Source organism: Primulina eburnea, chromosome 18 (assembly GCF_022965805.1).
Source record: "Primulina eburnea isolate SZY01 chromosome 18, ASM2296580v1, whole genome shotgun sequence".
Classification (NCBI taxonomy): Eukaryota; Viridiplantae; Streptophyta; class Magnoliopsida; order Lamiales; family Gesneriaceae; genus Primulina; species Primulina eburnea.
Genome location: NC_133118.1, coordinates 3,066,409 through 3,087,859, shown reverse-complemented (window position 1 = coordinate 3,087,859; position 21,451 = coordinate 3,066,409). Strand labels below are relative to the sequence as shown.

General features: G+C 37.4%; 2 protein-coding genes across 2 annotated transcripts; both read right to left on the bottom strand.

Annotated features, from left to right (window-relative positions):
- Positions 1–767: 767 nt before the first annotated feature.
- Positions 768–7,620, bottom strand: LOC140819360 (serine/threonine-protein kinase BSK1-like). The gene is made up of 9 exons (XM_073179415.1): positions 6,990–7,620; positions 6,743–6,878; positions 6,140–6,273; positions 5,881–5,986; positions 5,710–5,795; positions 2,727–2,915; positions 1,937–2,101; positions 1,742–1,855; positions 768–1,219 (listed from the first exon to the last, which is right to left on the bottom strand). The coding sequence occupies exons 1-9, from the start codon at positions 7,290–7,292 to the stop codon at positions 971–973; spliced, it is 1,482 nt and encodes a 493-aa protein (XP_073035516.1). The 5' UTR covers positions 7,293–7,620; the 3' UTR covers positions 768–970.
- Positions 7,621–20,453: 12,833 nt separating this feature from the next.
- Positions 20,454–20,951, bottom strand: LOC140820186 (uncharacterized). The gene has a single exon (XM_073180511.1). The coding sequence runs from the start codon at positions 20,949–20,951 to the stop codon at positions 20,454–20,456; it is 498 nt and encodes a 165-aa protein (XP_073036612.1).
- Positions 20,952–21,451: the final 500 nt, after the last annotated feature.

Below are 21,451 nucleotides of genomic sequence, written 5' to 3'. Positions count from 1 at the left end.
AATTTTAACCAAGGACAACTTACTATGCAACTTATATTTTGACGATATTTGGTTCGTGAATGAAAGAATGCATTGTTGGGAAATCTTTCTACGTTGAATTTGGATCGAAGGATTTGAAATGATTTAATTTCAAATTCATATCTCATATACATTGTATGAATAATTTCAAACATCTTGTGTTGGCCAAAACAGAATTTGTTCGTTTCAAATCCACTTCCCACGCTGATAATCAAATCTTTGGACGATTTCAATCCTCATTTAATTCTAAATGCAACATAAATTAAAGTAAACCTCTTCCGATGGACATCCGTATGTTACACTCGGCTAAGAGGTCCTTAATGGTGTATTAGGAATCCAATGATCATTTGAGACCGGACTTGTAGCTCAATAGTCTCACCTCCTTTGGCTCTCGAGTTCGAATCCCCCGCGTGTGGTTGTAATAAAAAATAAAATAAAATCCAAAGATGATTTGCTTTTATCAACTTTAAAAATCAATATTTTTTTTTTAAAAATCAGTTTTTTCTTACAATAATTACCTTCTTCCTCAATATATTTAGTGCTTATCTATCTGGACACATTGCTTGTACTTGTACTTGTACGTATAATTTATACTTGTGCACATATTGTGCGTAACTATATTTGTGCACATATTGTGCATGTAGAATCTTTTCTTTTTTCTTTTTTTAAAATGTAAATCGTTTTTTTTTTATATAGGCATTCTTGATGTAAAAATTAGAAAATAAGTTTTTAAAAAATTCAAAACCAAATTCAAATTTTATGAGTTTTAAAATAACTTCTCAGTAATGCATTACCATACACCATGATTATTCAACACATACTCGATACAAAAATTTACACGAACCTCATGTAAGAATGTATAAATCCCCTCCAAATTAATGTACATTTTTCACCACCACCATACTCTCAAACCAGACATGCATCAAACCGCAAAATCTTTGCATCCATGCAATCATTTTCCACCTCGTTGTCTCTTTTCTTCTAGCATGGCAGCCTCGTTCAACATGTCGGCTGCATCCTTGTGCATGTCGAGCTTGGCAAGTGCCACTGCCTGCATGTAGAATGCTGTCGACCAATCTGGGTTGATGCACTGCGCTTGCATTGCATCTCGAAGGGCAGCATCAGGCTGATCGCACATTAGATAACAAAGGCTTCGTCGTGCATGAACAGTTGGGGAAATCATGGTCCCAACATCTATAAACTGGACATACATTAAGATTTACGTGTTAGTTCTGGTAGGCTAAAGTAGTTAAATACTGTAGACCTAACCAAGTTGAAGGCAGTAACAGTGCTGAAAAATCTTATATGACTATGACCGGAGTATTAAAAAAAAGTGAAAACAGGGGTAAATGTTCACACTGACTTCCCTTTCCCTCCACCAATGATCTAAGATGCTTATTGAACCTTTTTCCATGAGTTAAAAATGAACCACCATAGTTTATATGCACAAACAAATCAAAATGGCCCGATTTGAACAGTCAGCAAGATCTTGTATAAATAAATTTCAGGCTGATATTTGTTTGTGCGATTGGGAGAGGCAAGGAGCTGTTTAGTAGACAAATTGATGGACACTAATGACATTCAAGGAACTAGGTGATTTGAAGAAATCCTTCCCGCTTGAATATAATAAAAACAAGAGACAACATAACCAGACACTCGAAAACAAATAGATGTGAACACTAGATGAATAGTCATGGCACGTGTGTGCACGTGTGAAAAGTACCTGAGAATAACAATTAATAGCAGTTTTGAAATCTTTGTCCCGAAAGGCGAGGTCTCCTCTTTTCCTTGCATCCAACATATCTCTCATTTGTTGAGTCCATTCTTGGAAAGATAGCTAAATGGTAACCATGCCAATATTTTAGCATCGATGTATTATCAAAGATTAACTAAAACATCTTTCGCATGAAAAATTTACCTCATTGGTTAGCTCATCATCTTTGTAGTGCTGCGTCACCAAAAACTGATGGATAGCAGTGAGATCCATACGGGAACAGGCATCACCCATTGGAGAGAGAGGACGTGCTGGAGTAGATGGTGCTTCTTCACCCTTTGGAATGCCCAGCATAACATAAGATGGAACCTAGAATTAGGAATATCTTTTTATTATTCTCAAGAACTAAAATCTTTGTATTTTCTTTATAAGTTCCATGAGGTAAATGTTTTACCATAAGTGTACTTAATCATACGACAATACTAATATCACCAACGAAGAAGCCCATTATTAGCAAGCCAAAAATGCACCGTACAGTTTTGACACTCTTGATGCTACGCTAATAGAATCATAAATTAATGTTTTCCCAATATAGTAAAAACTAATTAAAAACCCTACTATGCCACCTCAAAGTATCATATCAACACGGACACCTTGCCACTGCCAACTACACACTCTGAAACAAAAGATATAAAAAGATCAAATGAAATAAGAAAAGAAGTGTCATATAGCTGTTCGTTCCAGCTAATAAAATCACCAGCATAATGCACTGTAATACATGTAAGCTTAATGCTTCTACCAAAAAAAAAACAACACCTAGACTTGACACTAAATAGCCAAGATAACATCAATCTGACTCATTGCCAAAATATGCTTCAGAATACACAGAGATGATACCATCAACGTATAATAGATTTTTTGGTTGAAGTCAATGTGCCCCAATCAAGGCATGATTCTTTGTATCATTAAAAGTAAGAACGAGAATAGAACTTGCATCATGTTTATTTTGCAAAGCGGAAAGAGTTGAAACAAGATCTTTGGTATTTGGCCGCTCCCTTGGTTCATACTGCAAACATCGTGAAGCAAGATCAAAGACTACAGTAGCCTCTTCGGCTGAGAAATTCCCCTCCAAATGGGAATCCATCAAAAGAAGAATATTTTTGCCCCGTATCATATCCAGAGCCTGCATGCAAAAAATAATGTCAAGTGCATGGAGTCCTGTCAAACAAATTAAAGTAAACATTACAAAACCAACAAATCATCAGCATTGCCATTAAAAGTGCCCCAGATGTATGGCATTAGGGATAACAAAATCTTCAACACAACATTAAGTTTCTTGAATAGGAATAGAAGCCAAAAAATGAATAGGAAAGAGAAGCTCACGTCACAGGTTATGCCGACCTTAATTTTATCTACACATTGAAACGAAACTAAATGCCAAACATGACATGTAACTAAGGTAAGTAGTATGGGTGGCAAGAGAAAACTGGAAACCAGAATCGAGGAGATAACAGGGCGAATAAAGCCCATTCATTTTTTTAGTATTTACCCGCTCTGGCATATAACTAATCGAGTATTTTCTCATTCTCAGGTAACCTGATTCAGGAAAGTTATCCACTACTAACTTAGTATATATTTTTACTAACTACTAAGTAGATATTTTCGACGTTCTTCTCTTAATCTTTTCAGTATTTTTTAATTTAAATACTTTATTAACAAAAACACTTGAATTATGTCATTTTTATCTCATTTTATTTGAACTTTACACATTTTAAAGAATATATATCCAGGCAACTGAGCCAGGTAAAAATTGGGCGTGGAGCAATAGCTTGCAGCTTTCACCCTGAGTGAATAGTGAGTAAGTCGAAAAATGACAATCAGATTAACTCCTTCAATTTTATTCAGGAAGAAATTGTTACAACCACAAACAATTAACCCAATTTGACATAAAACAAGAGAAATGAATCCATCGAACCATAGCAGCAAGCTAAATTGTATCAACAGCAATGATGATATAACATGAAAGAATACAGTAGGGTATTTCCACTATATTTTAACCCACACTCACTCAAGAAGGAGCACACTCTAGCCCTAGCTAAGCTAGCCTAACAACAAAATAAGCACGAATAATCTCTTCATAACAAATCCCTCTCTATTTATTTCCCTACTCCTTTCTAGATTCTTCCAATAATTTGAGATATATGAGGCTTGGGCCCTTGGGTATAATTGGGTCAAAGCCCAACACATTTAGGCACGTGCAAAATTCAAGAGAAAATAAAAGGGCCATTTTTTCCTGTTCGGATCACAAGTTATCTAAGTTGAAAATTCATGACTTGTTCAAAAGACGTGTCTTAAACCTTCAAGGATACATAGAGTATCTTGTCCCTGCAATCCACTCAACCAAGGACAAAATGCGAGTGTCAATCCAGATACTGAAGAGCTAGTATGATTACTTTGAATCGTAGCTCCTAAAGCAATTTCAACTATTTTATTGACATAAATCGGGAATTTCTGTTATGGTCCCAGGTATTAGATTTTGGGATGGGGGTAATTCTTTGAGGCCTGGCTTGTTAGAGAGAGACTAGCGATCTCGTAATAATATTTATTATCGTTTTTTTTTTGCATCAAAAGCTGCTGTTTTATCCCATATATTATTTATACAGTGTTTATTCATATCCTTTCCTCTAGCTAATTCTGGAAGGATCCTCGATTATTCAAATCTCTTTTATTGAAAGGAAAACTGACTAATATTTAGGAGCAACACTAGCATCCATCTACTCTTTGATTCTGTATTATTCTTGGATTTTCCATCAGTATATCTCTTGTACACGATTTCCTTAATTTTATATGTCACCTTTCTTTTTGGGTTGCATCTCAACTGTTGATTGTGCTTGGCTTTTAGCTGGCTGGACCATGACATCACTCCCCGCTTGAGATTATGGTCGTTCTTGACCATGAGGGAAGGGTACTGCTTCATCATAGTTTTAGCATCTTTCCAAGAAAGCACTTGGATCACTTCAAGCTGTTGGAGTATTTCAAGGATAAAGCTTAGATGACGTTGGTTCTTAAATTCCTTCAGCTGTAACTTGGGCCGATCTTGTTCCTGGTTGAGAACAATGGTTTGCCATCACCCTCAAGGTGGAAAAAGAACAACCCTCCCTTGTCTTTCTCTGAAGAGCAATGGTGTCGACGAAATTTTTAACATTTGACCATATCAGCGGATCTGATTGTCTATTGTACAGGGGAAAATCTAGCTATGAATTTTAAGGTACATGGGATAAGCCATCCTTGCTATCTCCCTGCCTTTTCGAATGCTCGTCGGTGGAGGCCCGTTGATTGCTGCTCTCTTTGCCCTGATCTCGTTCTTCTAATCGCGTGGTTGACAAACATTTGGATATCTCCTCTAATTGATCAAGAAGAGTTTGCTGTCAATTTTTGGCGGATGTCATGCTCTCTTGATAAAATTGTATACATGCTTCCATATATTCTCATATTTTTGTTGTGTCACCTTCCTTATCGGGTTGCTTTTCAATTGCTGATTGAACTTGGTTTTGGGCTGACTGGACCATGACATTTTCCTTGTGTTAAGAAAGGAAGATTTCATGCTACCCTTAAGGTAATACCCTAAGAATGCATCTACGGGTGGAGATTGTTTCTTATAGTTCACTGAAAAAAATGTGCACCTCACATTTAACAGTAAGTGGCTACTGTTGGATGCACCCTTGAGACAATGCCTTAAGGGTGACATCTCATTAACCGTTAAGAGAGTAAGGTAAGTCATAAAATTAGCATATTTGATCATAACCACGTGGAGAACATTTTTCAACATCTTCTCGGAGATCAACTACCTAGAAATGTTTAATGAGTAAATGCAGCAGGTAAATGGTAGTTTCATAGCATTAAAGCTAATTTAAAGAGCAGCAAGCCAAATTGAGACTGCTTATAAACTAATAATTAGCATTGCCCACAAAACTTACATGACTTGGAGGGATATGCTTTCCACTAAGAAGATCTAAAAGGACTGTTCCGAAGCTGAACACAACAGTTTCTGGAGTTACCCTTCCTACAAGAGATTACAAACTCAAGCTAAATCTCGAAAGCAACCCGAAGTTCAAGATATAGACACGTGAACAAAACAAAGGATATACCATTTCTTAAATACTCCGGAGGTGTATATGCAAGATTTGTGCTATAACTTTTACCATCCCTGCTATTTTTCATCAATCCAAAACAGGAAAGACGCGGATCACCATTCTGTAGAAAAAAACATTATCAGCACTTGCATTACATAAACCTAGACAAAATAGCATGGGAAGGAGAAAAAGAGCAAGGTGCAAGGCACTTTATCTCTATCACCCTATTTAGTGACTAATAAAAGAGCTGGTTAAAGAAAAAAGACTAATTAACCTCATCAAAGAGAACCCTATAGGCATTCAAGTCATGGTAGAGTGGGCGACCTTCATTGCTGCAATAATCCAAGGCTTCAGCCATGTACAAAGCAACTCTGAGACGCATCGCCCACTCAGGTGTTTGATTCTCCCCTGCAAAAAGTATAAAAGAAAATGCAAGAAAGATATTAAGAAATAGGAAGGTCATGGCGGATGTTACGGAAAAAATGTACAAAAAAATACACCAATGATTGCATATTTGCAAGCAATTTAGATGCTGGCGTTGGTACAAAGGAACCGACTCCCTTCCCTATCGGAATGATGGAATACAGGTTTATGACGCGTGAGTGTCGGGTATTCTCGGAAAGATTAGTCGAAAAATAAACACAAGAAAAGGGAATAACCAAAGGAATGCATTTCATACTTAAAAAATAGCATGTTGAATAATCTTTAAATTCAACTACATTATGACCCCCCCAAAATTGAGCAAACGTCCAATCTCGATCAAATCCTGCCAATTCTGAACTTTGAACTAGAAAACGACAATCCCAGCTACAAGCTCCAGCTCAAAGCTTACGAAAAGAAAGAATATCAAAATCGTACGAAAGTTCCAGAAACATACAGTGAAACAAATGCTTAACAAGAGTCTCATTAGGCATAAATTCAGCTACGAGCAGCCTCTCATCTCCATCGCAACAGTATCCAATCAGATTCGCCAGCCTCTTGTGCTTCAGCTTCGCCACTTCCTTTGCTTCCTCCTTTCAAACACAAACAGTTTTAACATGTTCAATAATTCTAAACCGATAAGCCTCAAACAAAAAATGGAAAGAAGATAACTGAAAAACATTTTTGGGCATCACTATACATACAGCAAACTGTTTATGATCAGGCCAGGCCAACTTGGTAAATTTCTTGACAGCGATCCACCGTTGGTTCTGCAAACGGCCTTTATAGACGACATTAGGCGCCTTCTCGCCGCTCTCCGATACAATATTCTCGGAGCTGAAGTTGTTGGTAGCCGACTTCAGCTCCGGCAGCGAGAACTCCGCGAACCCAGTTGACCCCCCACCGTTAACAGAAGAGGAGCGGCGGTGGCCGTGATGCTGCTGCTGCTGCCACTGACCCTTCTCCGCCCTGCGCGGCGGATTCTCCTTCGATTCGCAGCAGCCCATTACTCAGTCGAGTTGACTCACCAAGCTCACCCTTTAAACACGCAATTGTTACGCATTAATAGTAGTTGATTAATTTTGACCCACAAAACATTTTCATATATTCAGCTCAACTCCAATTACATGTGAAAAGCAGAATTCCTTTTGCAAAAGATGGAATAATTGGATTAAAATACAGCGAAAATTTTAAGGTTTGATTCCAAGTAGTACGTGGTCGCGGGTTATGGGGAAGAAAGGTTGGTGCTGAAAGAATAGCGAAATCAAATCAATGTGCGAAAAGCGACTTTTAGGGTTTCTCCAATTGGGAATTAATTTCATAACCAATTTAGCTTTGTAATATGACTGAAATCCTATGCTCCATTTTATAATCTAATAATTTTAATTATATTCTAATATAGTTTTCGAATAGGAGGATTTCATTTCGGGTTGCAATTATATAGTTTTTTTTTTTACGTAAAACTTTTAATATTAATAAGATCGAAAAATATCAGTGATTATAAAATTTATAAATCAATAAAAAAAATCTCCTTGTTGTCAAACAAAAGAAGTTAGGTGATAAATAACAAATGATGCAAGTAAATATGTAACGACTTTCGTCGTATGTCGAATATGTAGGTCAATGTTGAAAATATGAATTTCAACTTCTGTGATGCATGCTCTGGGACATGAATGTATTTATTCTAGCATTTTTTTTTTTTTTGCATTTAGCAATTTTGTAATTTGAATTTGAAATAAAGACAATAAGTAATAATTCAAAAATAAGCAACACTTAGGAAGATAATTTGTAATTAATACATACATACTAGATAAAGTATTTCATACCATCCAAAAACCATTTAACGCAAGTCTAGATAAATTGTTCCATGACCTAAAAAACATCAATGTTCCTTGACAAAATACATTCAATTCGAACGCAAAATACACCAAAGTGGGGCTATTTGTATCCTAATGCCCCAATCTTGCCAACCCTGAAGCAATGGTGATACATCATGGATGGACCCATCCAAATCAGCCTAAACTATCGGCCCATTTTTAACCCAGGTGGAGGCCCATGAAAGGCCTAAGTATTCTCCTATAAATATCAGGATTGAGCGTATGATTCATTCATTCACTATATTGTTTTTTAGCAGCACTCTTAGCTGCTCCACACCTATATCCTCAGTCTTTGACTTAAGCATTGGAGGGGCTATGCGGGGACACCCCCGGGAAAGGTTATATGGTCTATAATTCCGACACCTGCGAAAGAAAGGTAGCGGCCTTCTAACGGTCTTCTTCGTGATTTAAGGTTCAGGTCGAATTCGAAGCCTGCGTCTGGACTAGTGTCCATTGCTGGAATCGGACCCTAAATTTCTCGTGAGTATCAAATGGTATTCTCAGTTGTAATTCTACTTGGAACTCTTTCCTTGGATCGAAGCAGCAACACACTTGCATCTCAAGTTCCATTGGCTCTGGCTCTGGCTCTGGATCATGCATCTCTACTTGTTGTGGCTCTGGCTGGCTCTGGCTCTGGCTGTTGCATGTCTAGTTGTAGTAGTTGTAGCCCTGACACTTGCATATCAAGTCTCTTTTGTACTGGCACTAGTGTCTGCACTTTCATTTGTTGTTGCTCTATTCAAATGGTTAATTGTCACCCTTGTTGCAGCAATGTCCAGGTCCTACCACCATCATGCATGTTCTTTCCAATATGGCACAAAATTACACAATATCACACAAGAAGCACAATTATATATAATACCACACAAGTACCACTTATTGCTCCAAAAGGTGAAATCGCTCACTTTAGGCGCCCCTCACCCCCCGACCCGACAGGAATATGAGAGGAGGTAAATCATGGTGACTCGACCAACCAGCAGCAGCTAGACCTTATGCTACGCCGCGCACAATGAGCTCCCCCTCATTGGAAGGAATTTAACTCCCACACTGCCGCTTGTGAGACTCGATCCCTGGTCATTGCTCCAAGATTTACTGCTGCTGACCAACTGAGCTAAGCCCATGCAAGCACAATTACCACTTATACTTGAATGCATGTTTGATGCAAATGATTTATTTACAATAGAATCTTGTTAAGTAAATCTTTTAAACACTCAGATTGTTACGTTTCTTGACATGTACAATAAAAATAATTATACAAATAATTTTTTCAATTAAAAGTACTCTTAATCTCAACTTTGACCTTGCTTTTGCTTTTGATGCTCCACTTGAGCATTCACGAGCGATGGGTAATCACTCAATTTATTATTGAGGTCCAAATTAATTATAAAAACCCAAGCCCGCTATACATTCCAAAAAAATCTATAAATATGAGAGGATTCTCATTATTCAAGGGTTGATGATTTTATGCTACTTTTTAGCTTCCAAATAACATCTTTAAATTATTTTCTGACTTGAGCGTCGGAGTGTCTGCGCTAGGCAAACCCCGGCGCCTCTGACATTTGTTTGTGACGCAGGTGATAACCAACAAAGATTTCGCTCCATCAGCTACTTGGACCCGTTTACGAACCTACAGAGTAATTCGGATAATCAAAATTTTTGGCTACATAAATGAGATTTTATACTTGATGTTTTGTTTGCAACTGATGTTTTATTTGTGGTCCTAACAGTAGTTTGTGCATGTATTGTTTCTGTATTTTCACATTGTTCACCAGCTTCTGAATCAGTCCCTTACATTGATTATTGCCAAAATCATTTACCTATTAAACTAAAATTGAAATGTATATATATATGAAGCTATCTTAAAATTTTTGGAACTTGGATGTATTGGATTTTTACAAGCTAAAACGTTATGCCCAAGTTCCAAGAATCTTGAACATGTATGACTAAGACCACTTCTTGTAGAAACACTAATGCTCTCATCAGCTTGTCTCCTTCTCATTTTACGAGGCCTGCCTCATCAGGTTTGTAAGGCCCGAGAATTTGATTACCGTAATCTGAAATGATTTGAGTATAATTACGTTGATTAAGTGCCAGAATTGTGATTAGCAAATATTACAGGAATCAAATAAGACATGAGAAATGACGAGGCCGGGCTTCGGTGCAAGAAAATAAGATTGTTGTACAGAACTCGTGGCGCCCGAGCGGTAGAAAGAGACCGCCCGAGCGCCAATGCACCATAGAGGTGGATTTTGGACAGAAAGTCTGGCGCCCGAGCGGTAGAAAGTTACCGCCCGAGCGCCAGTGTTCCATAAGAACATATCGGACAGAACGTGTGGCGCCCGAGCGGTAGAATATTACCGCCCGAGCGCCAGTGTGTGATAAGGAAAGACTTCGGACAGAAACTGCCGCGCTCGAGCGGTAGTTTCTTACCGCCCGAGCGCGAGTCATGCAAAATGTGAAATTGCCACTTGGTCACTTGCATGCGAACGAGTATGTATATAGATATATATATATGTACAAACATTGATAATTCATTCAGAAGAGAGAAAAGGGTCGAGGAGGTTTACCAAAAATCCTTACGCCTTTTTATTTCAATCCGTCCGTCTGATTTTGAATCTGAGTACAGTACCGAGTTCCTATCAACGTAGGCTACAACTGGACGTAAGTTTTGCTACGTTTTGATATACTTTGAAATTATGATGTTGTTAGAATTGAATAGGATTCATATATGATGTTCTTATCATGTTAGACATTATAGAAGCGATGTCAGATTAAGAAACAGACTTCTTATGAAATTGTTATGATTTCTGGAAGCGATTTGACTGAGAATTCATATCAGATATGTATGGTTATTGAGATTATGACTGATATCGATATTGATTATGAGTTCTGGTATTATATCTGTGATGTTGGGATTGACGGGGTTACTGAAATGGTATTGTCATACCGTCGAAACATCAATGAATTGATATTGATCAGACTCAATATTGATTGTGATTATATCGTGATATTGTCGATATGAATTGGATTGTGTCTTGATTCGATATTAATCCGAACAGGCTTTGAACTGAGCTGTATATTGACACAGTCTATTCGATATTGTGAATTCAGATTGACATGGACAGACATGAAATGGAGTCTTCGTCTTCGTCCGATTATGAAGACAAAGGTATAAGTCAATGTGGTATTGGGAGATGGACTTGAGTCGGTTTAGACTTGGGTTTCCCTAAATCACATACTTTACTTTATTGCATTGATATTTGCATTGATTGATTGATATACTTGTTTTCTTGAGTTATAGATTACAGGTATTAGAAGAATAATATTATGACAGAAGTGCCGTTAGTGGTGGGATCACCACGGGCACATTGCACGATGTCATAAGATGGTGTATTGGCGGTTGTGCCAAAGACTGTCACTGGATGTTGGTTATCGATGTGGATAGATTGATAGCTTCTTCTATTACTGTTAGTTGATATTATATCGATGTGGATAGATGTATAGCTTATTCTGTTACTGTTGATTGATATTATATCGATGTGGATAGATTCATCGTTCCTTCTATTACTGTTAATCGATGTTATATCGATGTGAATAGAATCGGACTTTGTTCTATTACTGGTAATCGATATCATATCAATGTGGATAGAATCAAGGCTTGCTCTGTTACTGTTAATCGATAATATATCAATGTGGATAGAATCAGGGCTTCGTCTATTACTGTTAATCGATACTGTATCGGTGTGGATAGAACTGGAGTCTTTTCTATTACTGTTAATCGATACTATATCGGCGTGGATAGAACTGGAGTCTTTTCTATTACTGTTAGTCGATATATGCAGACCGACGTCTGGAACCGGGATCCCTAGACTAGGATTGAGTCTAGTCTGAATTTTGTAGCTACGAGTATTGTTGACAGTGTGTTATTGATTATGTTTCAGATTCGTTACATATTGTTGATACCTGATTACATGCTTTATATTTGTTATATGATTGCATGTTTCATTGATTTATACTGGGAGTTATTCTCACCGGTTTATCCGGCTGTTGTCTTGTCTGTATGTGTACTTGACAACAGGTGGGACAGGTTCAGGGTCGAGGAGATGAGGAGAGATCGAGTTAGAGTGGAGACTTCGGACTTTGATCTGAGATAGGGTTTGAACAATTGATATTAGATGTTAAACTCTAGTTTGAATAAATGTTTTGTAATACAGGATTTGTATTTTATATACTGAGATGTATATATGTTTTATTTCACTACGTTCCGCAATTTTAAAAAAAAAAAAAAAAATTTTAGACTCTGTTTTATAAATTGATTAATTAGTCACAATGATGATTAAGAACTTGATTAGCGTCCGGGTCCCCACAGCAGGTGGTATCAGAGCGTAGGTCCTTGAACTATAGGTTCCTTAGCACGAAGATAGAGGAGAGTGAGCGGGGTAGAATGAGTTTTCTTTCCTTGCATGTGGTTGCTAGCATGTGATTGATTATAATGTGGAATTACATTGTGTAAGCTAGCATGATATTATGTTTTACTGTTTAGAAAGCTACATGTTACCTAAATATCTGAGTTGATTTGGTAATTTGTATTATTTGAAACTGGATCAGAACCAATTCTTGTTCAGAGGTAAGCTGATCAGGATTGGGATTGAGACGGATTTGTCTCTTGTTACTACTAACATCTATGATTATCAGATATTCCTCCTAGAAGGATTCCAGAAAGAGGTAGTACTTCGTCTGATCAGATAGATGCATCAGAAACTCAGATGGAAATAAAGCTGAGAGAGTTTCAGTTACTGCAACTGCCGATTCTGAGTGGTATCGAGACGTCTGAAGGTTGTGAAAACTGGTTTGATGATATAGAAATCCTGTTTGATTTAGTTGATTGTACAGAAGAACAGAAAGTTAAACTGGTATTCCATCAGTTGCAAGAGACTGCCAGGAGTTGGTGGATTACAACCAAAGGAATACTAGAACTGCGTGGTACTGTGATCACATGGGAAGCCTTTAGAACTGAATTCTATCGACGATTTATCTCAGGATCGTACCGAGAGGACAAGAAAGTAGAATTTGAGAATTTGAGCCAAGGTCAACTCAATATTGAAGGGTATGTTGATAAATTCTCTACTCTACTGCGTTTTGCTCCTCATGTTGCTGGAAATGATGAAGCTGTAACGGCTCAGTTCATTAGAGGATTGAACTCAGAGATAGTTGCATTGATGAATATGCAGCGGCCGTACCATTTTGCTGATGTCCTGAGTAGAGCGAAGAGAGCGGAGAAGAGTCTAATTAGACAATTAAAAAGATTGTGTGTGATGCAACCCCAGACACAACAATCCCCTTCCAGATTTGATAGTGGCAGTACGAGTGGGAAGCAGGAATTGCTGAAAGCTCGAAAGAAACAGTTTAAGAAAGTAGGAGGTGGACCGAGTGGTTCATCTAGCTCCAGTGGCTCTAGTCCGAATTATACTGGAGTTTATTGCAGGAATTGCGGTGGGAGACATTCCCCAGAACTATGCCATGGAGTGACTGGTCGGTGCAACTTCTGTAAACAGCAAGGACACTTTGCTAGAGTCTGTCCACAGAAGAGTTCCCGAAGATTTCAGGGAGCAGAATCCTCTGGTGGGAGGGATCGAGAAACAGACCCAGGGCACACTTGAAGATACCGTGACAGGTATTGAATTTTAATGATTATGATGCATATGTATTGATATATACTAATGCATTATTTACGATTATCTTTGACTGAGTTGCATTGATATACGGTGTACCTGTTGAGTCTATATTTACTGTAGTATTGATTCCTTACTTTTTTGGGGCAAGAACTTGATGTCAGTGATATTTTGTAATATATTGTATACTACAGTAAGTTGAGAATGAGATTGAGTTAGACTAGCTTGTACTTGTATTGTCTGATGATGACTACGTGATTGATATTGATATATTGAACAAGTACAGAGCTATTATAGAGTCTTGCCAGGAGATGGTAAGATTCGGACCTGAGATGGCCAAAGAATGAATAATATACGGTAAGAATTCTTGATTTTGAATTCCTTGATATCCGTATTATATATGATCCGATGATTATCGAAAGGAATGAAGTAATTCCTTATGTATTCAGTTGATGACTGAAGATGAGCTTATCAGGGATTGATTTACTAGTAGCAGGAAGTTTGCTATAGTCTTGCAGATAAGATTTCAGGTTTGTCCTGTATCAGGGAGAGTGACTTCGGCCTTGATGTGATTCCAGGTATTGGTTTCATTTTAGAATTTTTTTATAGACTGATATTGATTGAATTGAGAGGATTGAAATATCAGTTGAAAGATTTATTGCCTGAAGAATTAGAGTTACATCTGATTATGTGTTTCTCTGGAAAATCCTTCAGTTCTGTTTATGAGTTGATAAACCCTGTGCTCGGAAGTGTTCTGATGATTTTATGCTCGGTTTATCTATGATCTTTTGATATATTCGTAGCATATGATAGATTGAATCGAACAGTTGAAAATGATATTGAATATTCTGGGAACTGAGATTGTTATATACAGAATTGTTCGGATATGAATCTCGATTGTAACAGATTATTTTCAGAGCTTGTGATATCTGAAGACAGTATACTGATTGATTATAGCCAGTGAGACTGTGATTAGTGGCTGAGAACGACATTGAATATGGCAGAATTTTCGAAATGTCAGAGATTGCGTTTTATGCAGTTATTAGATCCGTATTGCGTATTGATATTCTGAATCTGATCTGATATTGTTATCATTCTAAGTCCGTGTTTGATACCGATTGATATGAACCGTCGAGTTTATATATAGTTCCGTCGAGTCAGAACTGATTTTGAAGAGTAAAGCAGTTCAGAAGTTTGATCAGACTGTTCAGAACTTGATTTTGATAGTCAGAACTGAATACCAGGTAGGTATTTTTCTTTAATTTATATTATTAACTGATTTGTTTGTGTCAGATGTTCGAATTGGAAATGGCAGGTATTGTCAGATACACACAATAGTAGATTCAGTACTATTCTGGTTACAGGAAACATGTGATAATTCGAATAGACCGTTTTGAAGTAAACAGATGGAAATCAGTTATGTCAGAACTTGTATTGAAATGTCTAAATCGCTGACAGATGAAGACAGACAGCTAGAAACTTTTTGATTACTGATCTTGATTATTGATTTATAAATAGAAATGAGAGTACATTTCTATGTATTGTGTGATGACACTACTGCAATCTGGCCAAGACAGTGATTGTGATTGAATGATTGTTCACATCTATACATGTTATATGATACAAGAAGAGGCGCAGACATGACCAGATGATGGGGAAGTATGTCAGAAAAGGGGTCAGATTGTATTGAATGCCAAAATTGATTATATCAGACCGTGATTTTCGTTTGATTTTATACTTTTGGCTGAATGTATAACATGATTTTGTATCTATGATATATAGATTGACGGATAGTCGGAGTGAACTTTCCTGATACTGGAGGATATCCAGGAAATGTAGTGCTGGATTTTAGCACTAGTTGACATGATTCATTGTCGCTTGGGAATCATTGTACAATAATAGCTATCATATGAGTATCGAAATAGTTTTAGTCGAGGTATTGTACAATGAGAACTGTGGATTTCCTTCGTATATGAATGATATTACAGTAATGTTTGAGAGCAGATTTGCTAAGATCAGTGATCTGATAAAGAAACTGAAAACAACTCAGAATTAATAGACTAAACATGCTAACGTCGGATGATGCCTGTTGGTATTTGAAGCCGAAGATTGAATATATCTTTGTCTAGGATTAACAAAATTGGTAGCAGATGTCAATACTGATTTGTTATGAACTGGAGATTGGCATATACGGATGTTGTATAACCATTGTTCTGAAATTGAGTCTATCACGAGTGATTTCGATGATATGAGATTATTGTAGTTTTTGTATGTCCCCTTTTTATATCTGATTGGAGACATGATATGATTATCTGTATAACACGAATGGAATGTTTGTGATTTCGGGGACGAAATCATATCTTAGCGGGGGAGAAATGTAAGGCCCGAGAATTTGATTACCGTAATCTGAAATGATTTGAGTATAATTACGTTGATTAAGTGCCAGAATTGTGATTAGCAAATATCACAGGAATCAAATAAGACATGAGAAATGACGAGGCCGGGCATCGGTGCAAGAAAATAAGATTGTTGTACAGAACTCGTGGCGCCCGAGCGGTAGAAAGAGACCGCCCGAGCGCCAATGCACCATAGAGGTGGATTTTGGACAGAAAGTCTGGCGCCCGAGCGGTAGAAAGTTACCGCCCGAGCGCCAGTGTTCCATAAGAACATATCGGACAGAACGTGTGGCGCCCGAGCGGTAGAATATTACCGCCCGAGCGCCAGTGTGTGATAAGGAAAGACTTCGGACAGAAACTGCCGTGCTCGAGCGGTAGTTTCTTACCGCCCGAGCGCGAGTCATGCAAAATGTGAAATTGCCACTTGGTCACTTGCATGCGAACGAGTATGTATATAGATATATATATATGTACAAACATTGATAATTCATTCAGAAGAGAGAAAAGGGTCGAGGAGGTTTACCAAAAATCCTTACGCCTTTTTATTTCAATCCGTCCGTCTGATTTTGAATCTGAGTACAGTACCGAGTTCCTATCAACGTAGGCTACAACTGGACGTAAGTTTTGCTACGTTTTGATACTTTGAAATTATGGTGTTGTTAGAATTGAATAGGATTCATATATGATGTTCTTATCATGTTAGACATTATAGAAGCGATGTCAGATTAAGAAACAGACTTCTTATGAAATTGTTATGATTTCTGGAAGCGATTTGACTGAGAATTCATATCAGATATGTATGGTTATTGAGATTATGACTGATATCGATATTGATTATGAGTTCTGGTATTATATCTGTGATGTTGGGATTGACGGGGTTACTGAAATGGTATTGTCATACCGTCGAAACATCAATGAATTGATATTGATCAGACTCAATATTGATTGTGATTATATCATGATATTGTCGATATGAATTGGATTGTGTCTTGATTCGATATTAATCCGAACAGGCTTTGAACTGAGCTGTATATTGACACAGTCTATTCGATATTGTGAATTCAGATTGACATGGACAGACATGAAATGGAGTCTTCGTCTTCGTCCGATTATGAAGACAAAGGTATAAGTCAATGTGGTATTGGGAGATGGACTTGAGTCGGTTTAGACTTGGGTTTCCCTAAATCACATACTTTACTTTATTGCATTGATATTTGCATTGATTGATTGATATACTTGTTTTCTTGAGTTATAGATTACAGGTATTAGAAGAATAATCTTATGACAGAAGTGCCGTTAGTGGTGGGATCACCACGGGCACATTGCACGATGTCATAAGATGGTGTATTGGCGGTTGTGTCAAAGACTGTCACTGGATGTTGGTTATCGATGTGGATAGATTGATAGCTTCTTCTATTACTGTTAGTTGATATTATATCGATGTGGATAGATGTATAGCTTATTCTATTACTGTTGATTGATATTATATCGATGTGGATAGATTCATCGTTCCTTCTATTACTGTTAATCGATGTTATATCGATGTGAATAGAATCGGACTTTGTTCTATTACTGGTAATCGATATCATATCAATGTGGATAGAATCAAGGCTTGCTCTGTTACTGTTAATCGATAATATATCAATGTGGATAGAATCAGGGCTTCGTCTATTACTGTTAATCGATACTGTATCGGTGTGGATAGAACTGGAGTCTTTTCTATTACTGTTAATCGATACTATATCGGCGTGGATAGAACTGGAGTCTTTTCTATTACTGTTAGTCGATATATGCAGACCGACGTCTGGAACCGGGATCCCTAGACTAGGATTGAGTCTAGTCTGAATTTTGTATCTACGAGTATTGTTGACAGTGTGTTATTGATTATGTTTCAGATTCGTTACATATTGTTGATACCTGATTACATGCTTTATATTTGTTATATGATTGCATGTTTCATTGATTTATACTGGGAGTTATTCTCACCGGTTTATCCGGCTGTTGTCTTGTCTGTATGTGTACTTGACAACAGGTGGGACAGGTTCAGGGTCGAGGAGATGAGGAGAGATCGAGTTAGAGTGGAGACTTCGGACTTTGATCTGAGATAGGGTTTGAACAATTGATATTAGATGTTAAACTCTAGTTTGAATAAATGTTTTGTAATACAGGATTTGTATTTTATATACTGAGATGTATATATGTTTTATTTCACTACGTTCCGCAATTTTAAAAAAAAAAAAAAAAAATTTTAGACTCTGTTTTATAAATTGATTAATTAGTCCCAATGATGATTAAGAACTTGATTAGCGTCTGGGTCCCCACAAGGTTGGTAAGATATGTATTCTTCATATTAATTAAACTTAAACTTACTGTAGGACCGAGTGCTTACTGCTTTACCAAAAGCTATAGTTGGTGGTAATGGTGCAACTCAAATCTTTTAAACTGTATAGCAGCTCAAGTATCACGGTTCGATCGCTCTACCAAGCAGGAACAATTTACCATATTTCAAAATTGTTTGGAGATTAGGGTTTCTTTCTAAAACCTTTTAGAAACTCAAGATTGATCGTTTGTGCTTCCAATTTAAAAATATACTCAACATGCATTCCTTATAATGGAACGTCCTCAAAGCACAATTTGTGCTTCTCAATGCATGTTCACATAAATAAAACTCAAAAACAGCTTATACCATTACCATATATATATATATATATATATATATATATATATATATATATATATATGGTAAGCCGAAAAAAAGAGAGGAAGATGTATATCTTGAAAAAATAAGCAGAAAAATCCCCAAAATAAGTCAAAAAAATCTACAAAAATTCTAGAATAACTCTTTTTTCAAACAAAAAACTTTTTTGTGAAGGAGGTGTTGAAAACGGAGCAAGCCGGGATTGAGAAAACGACGCACGACCACAAGAAATGGTTTGGTGAACACTGCCGGAAAAAGCAACTTCGAGGCAATATTTGTGTTAGGGTTGTTTAACATAAAAGTGGAAAAACAATTAATTGTGTGTATCAGATTTTAGTATTGTGCGTCGGTGTTGTCAACACATATACACAGCATACAACAAAATACATTATTTATTACACACATAAGCTTTAATAACCAAAATATGACAGATTAAAATATGTAAAGATATTGGCCAGCTGTTCAGATGTTGGAATATATGTCGGTTGCACATTTTGATTGAATTTCATCATGAACAAAGTGATAATCGATCTCAATATGTTTGGTCCGTTCATAGAACACTCGGTTTGCAGCGATATATATGGCTGCCTGATCACTATCACAATGTAGTCTCATTGGATTCCGGTGATCCACCCCGCGCGAGGCCAACAACTCTTTCAACCATTTTAATTACGGGGTTTGATTAATCAAATATACATCTGTCAAAACATACATTCTCCCAAAATTCAATAGGCAGATTTAATTGAAATTCTTTTATATATGTATACACAATTAGCACACAAAACAAAACATGTGCAAGTTGTCAAGTTCTCCTCACTATATATGCCAAATTCAGTCCACCTTGACATGTCATGAGTGCTACATTCAATTCCTCCCGACATGCTTCAATTATGACCACATATATTAATCTCTACTAATTGGTTATTAACTTCAAATGTTCGAATTATTTAGTTAACAAATAAATTACTTGTGTGAATATTTACAGCAAAACTACATGTTAATGGCAATAATTTTATATTAAAATTTTTTTAATGGGAATCTAGTCAACACACTGGCATGAGGATTTATATGGTTGGTTTCTGTGTAATTTGTAATATATTACATCTATTTGGTCGAATTTCAATTTTATTCAGATATCTTTATATTTTTTTATAATTTCGTCATTTTTACGATGAGACGATGACATGAAATTGACTTGTTGTCAACATTGCTCACGTTTACAATATCGTATCAGTATTTACTATGAAAAATGATTAAAAATGTCAATAATTGAAAGAAAGATGATTAAGATTCAGTTTTGATAATTGCGAAGAGACAACAAAAATAAGTAAAATTAAAATATTAAGCTTTTCTATTTTAATTAGTTGCCAGCAACCCATTTGGAGTATCCAATTACCATGCTCAAATAACATAATGATCATATGTGAGAATTTAATCTTTTTTCCATTGTATTATCCACAAAACATGCAAGAAAATCTCAGCCCAAAACTGTACAATTTCCTCTTCGTTTTTTCCTTTGAACTTACTATAATGTGAGCAAATTGAGTAGTGAAACCCTAGTATTGATCGAACTGCGGAAAGCCTTCTCCCCACACGCTTCGATCTCTACAATGCAATCCTCCAGTTCATGCAGTTTCTTCGACACAGTTCTGGCTTCTTCAACTTTCTTACTCAAAGCCCACAAATTTTCCATATCGATTTCTTCGATTTTTCGGATACCCACTTCGATCTTCGAATTCTTGGTCCATCTCCCAGACTTCAGCCCCATGTAAGATCGTTTTCTGATAGCAAATGACGCAGAAATCCCACCAAAAAGGGAAACTGAAACCAGACTTGTCACCTGAAGAACATCCTCTATAGTTTGGATAAGCTCTGATTCGCCGTCGTCATGCGGAGTAGGAACGGAGAATCCCCCGACTCTGCAACGGAGATCCGGAACGAGTTTACCGATTTGGATACCGAGTCTGTTCAGGTTCTTCAAACAGGAATCGATATCCGAACCATCTCTCCTCCGAACCGCCATCTCCGTGGCCGAGCACGCGTCCTTCAGACTCAAAACCAGAGTCTGGAACCTCCCGTAGACGTCGACGAAGCGAAGGAAGTCCTCGAGAAGTCGCTCGATGAAAGCGGAGAACTCTCCTCTCCGTAGCAAGTCGCGGGTCCGAGGAAGCTGGAGAAGATCCACGAGCGAGTCATGGACCGCGTTGAGCCGCTTCAAGCCGTCGCAGAGCCAAGCGGATTCCCGGGAGTCGGATCCGGAGCCGATCCACGAGTGGATATGGGCGATCCCAGCTCCGAGTTGGGAAACTGTGGGGTGGGATCTGCAGGGGAGACTGGTGGATCGGTTGTGGAGGGTTTTCGGGGGTTTTGAGTGTTGGTATGATATTCTTTTGATTTGGGAAATCTCGGGATAGAAATGGGTGAACCAAATGGCTAGTAGAAAAATAGTCGAGGCAAGAGTTTGACTCTTTTTCCTTAAAACGATATTGCCCCACCACCAATGGTAAATACGTAACCACTTGT

Coding starts and splice junctions, on each gene's coding strand:
- LOC140819360 (XM_073179415.1), bottom strand. CDS start 7,292: ATGGGCTGCTGCGAATCGAAGGAGAATCCGCCGCGCAGGGCGGAGAAG. Junction 6,274..6,742: donor TGTTAAGCATTTGTTTCACT/GTATGTTTCTGG, acceptor TACTTTTTGCAG/GGGAGAATCAAACACCTGAG. Junction 5,796..5,880: donor TCCGGAGTATTTAAGAAATG/GTATATCCTTTG, acceptor AATCTCTTGTAG/GAAGGGTAACTCCAGAAACT.
- LOC140820186 (XM_073180511.1), bottom strand. CDS start 20,951: ATGGCGGTTCGGAGGAGAGATGGTTCGGATATCGATTCCTGTTTGAAG.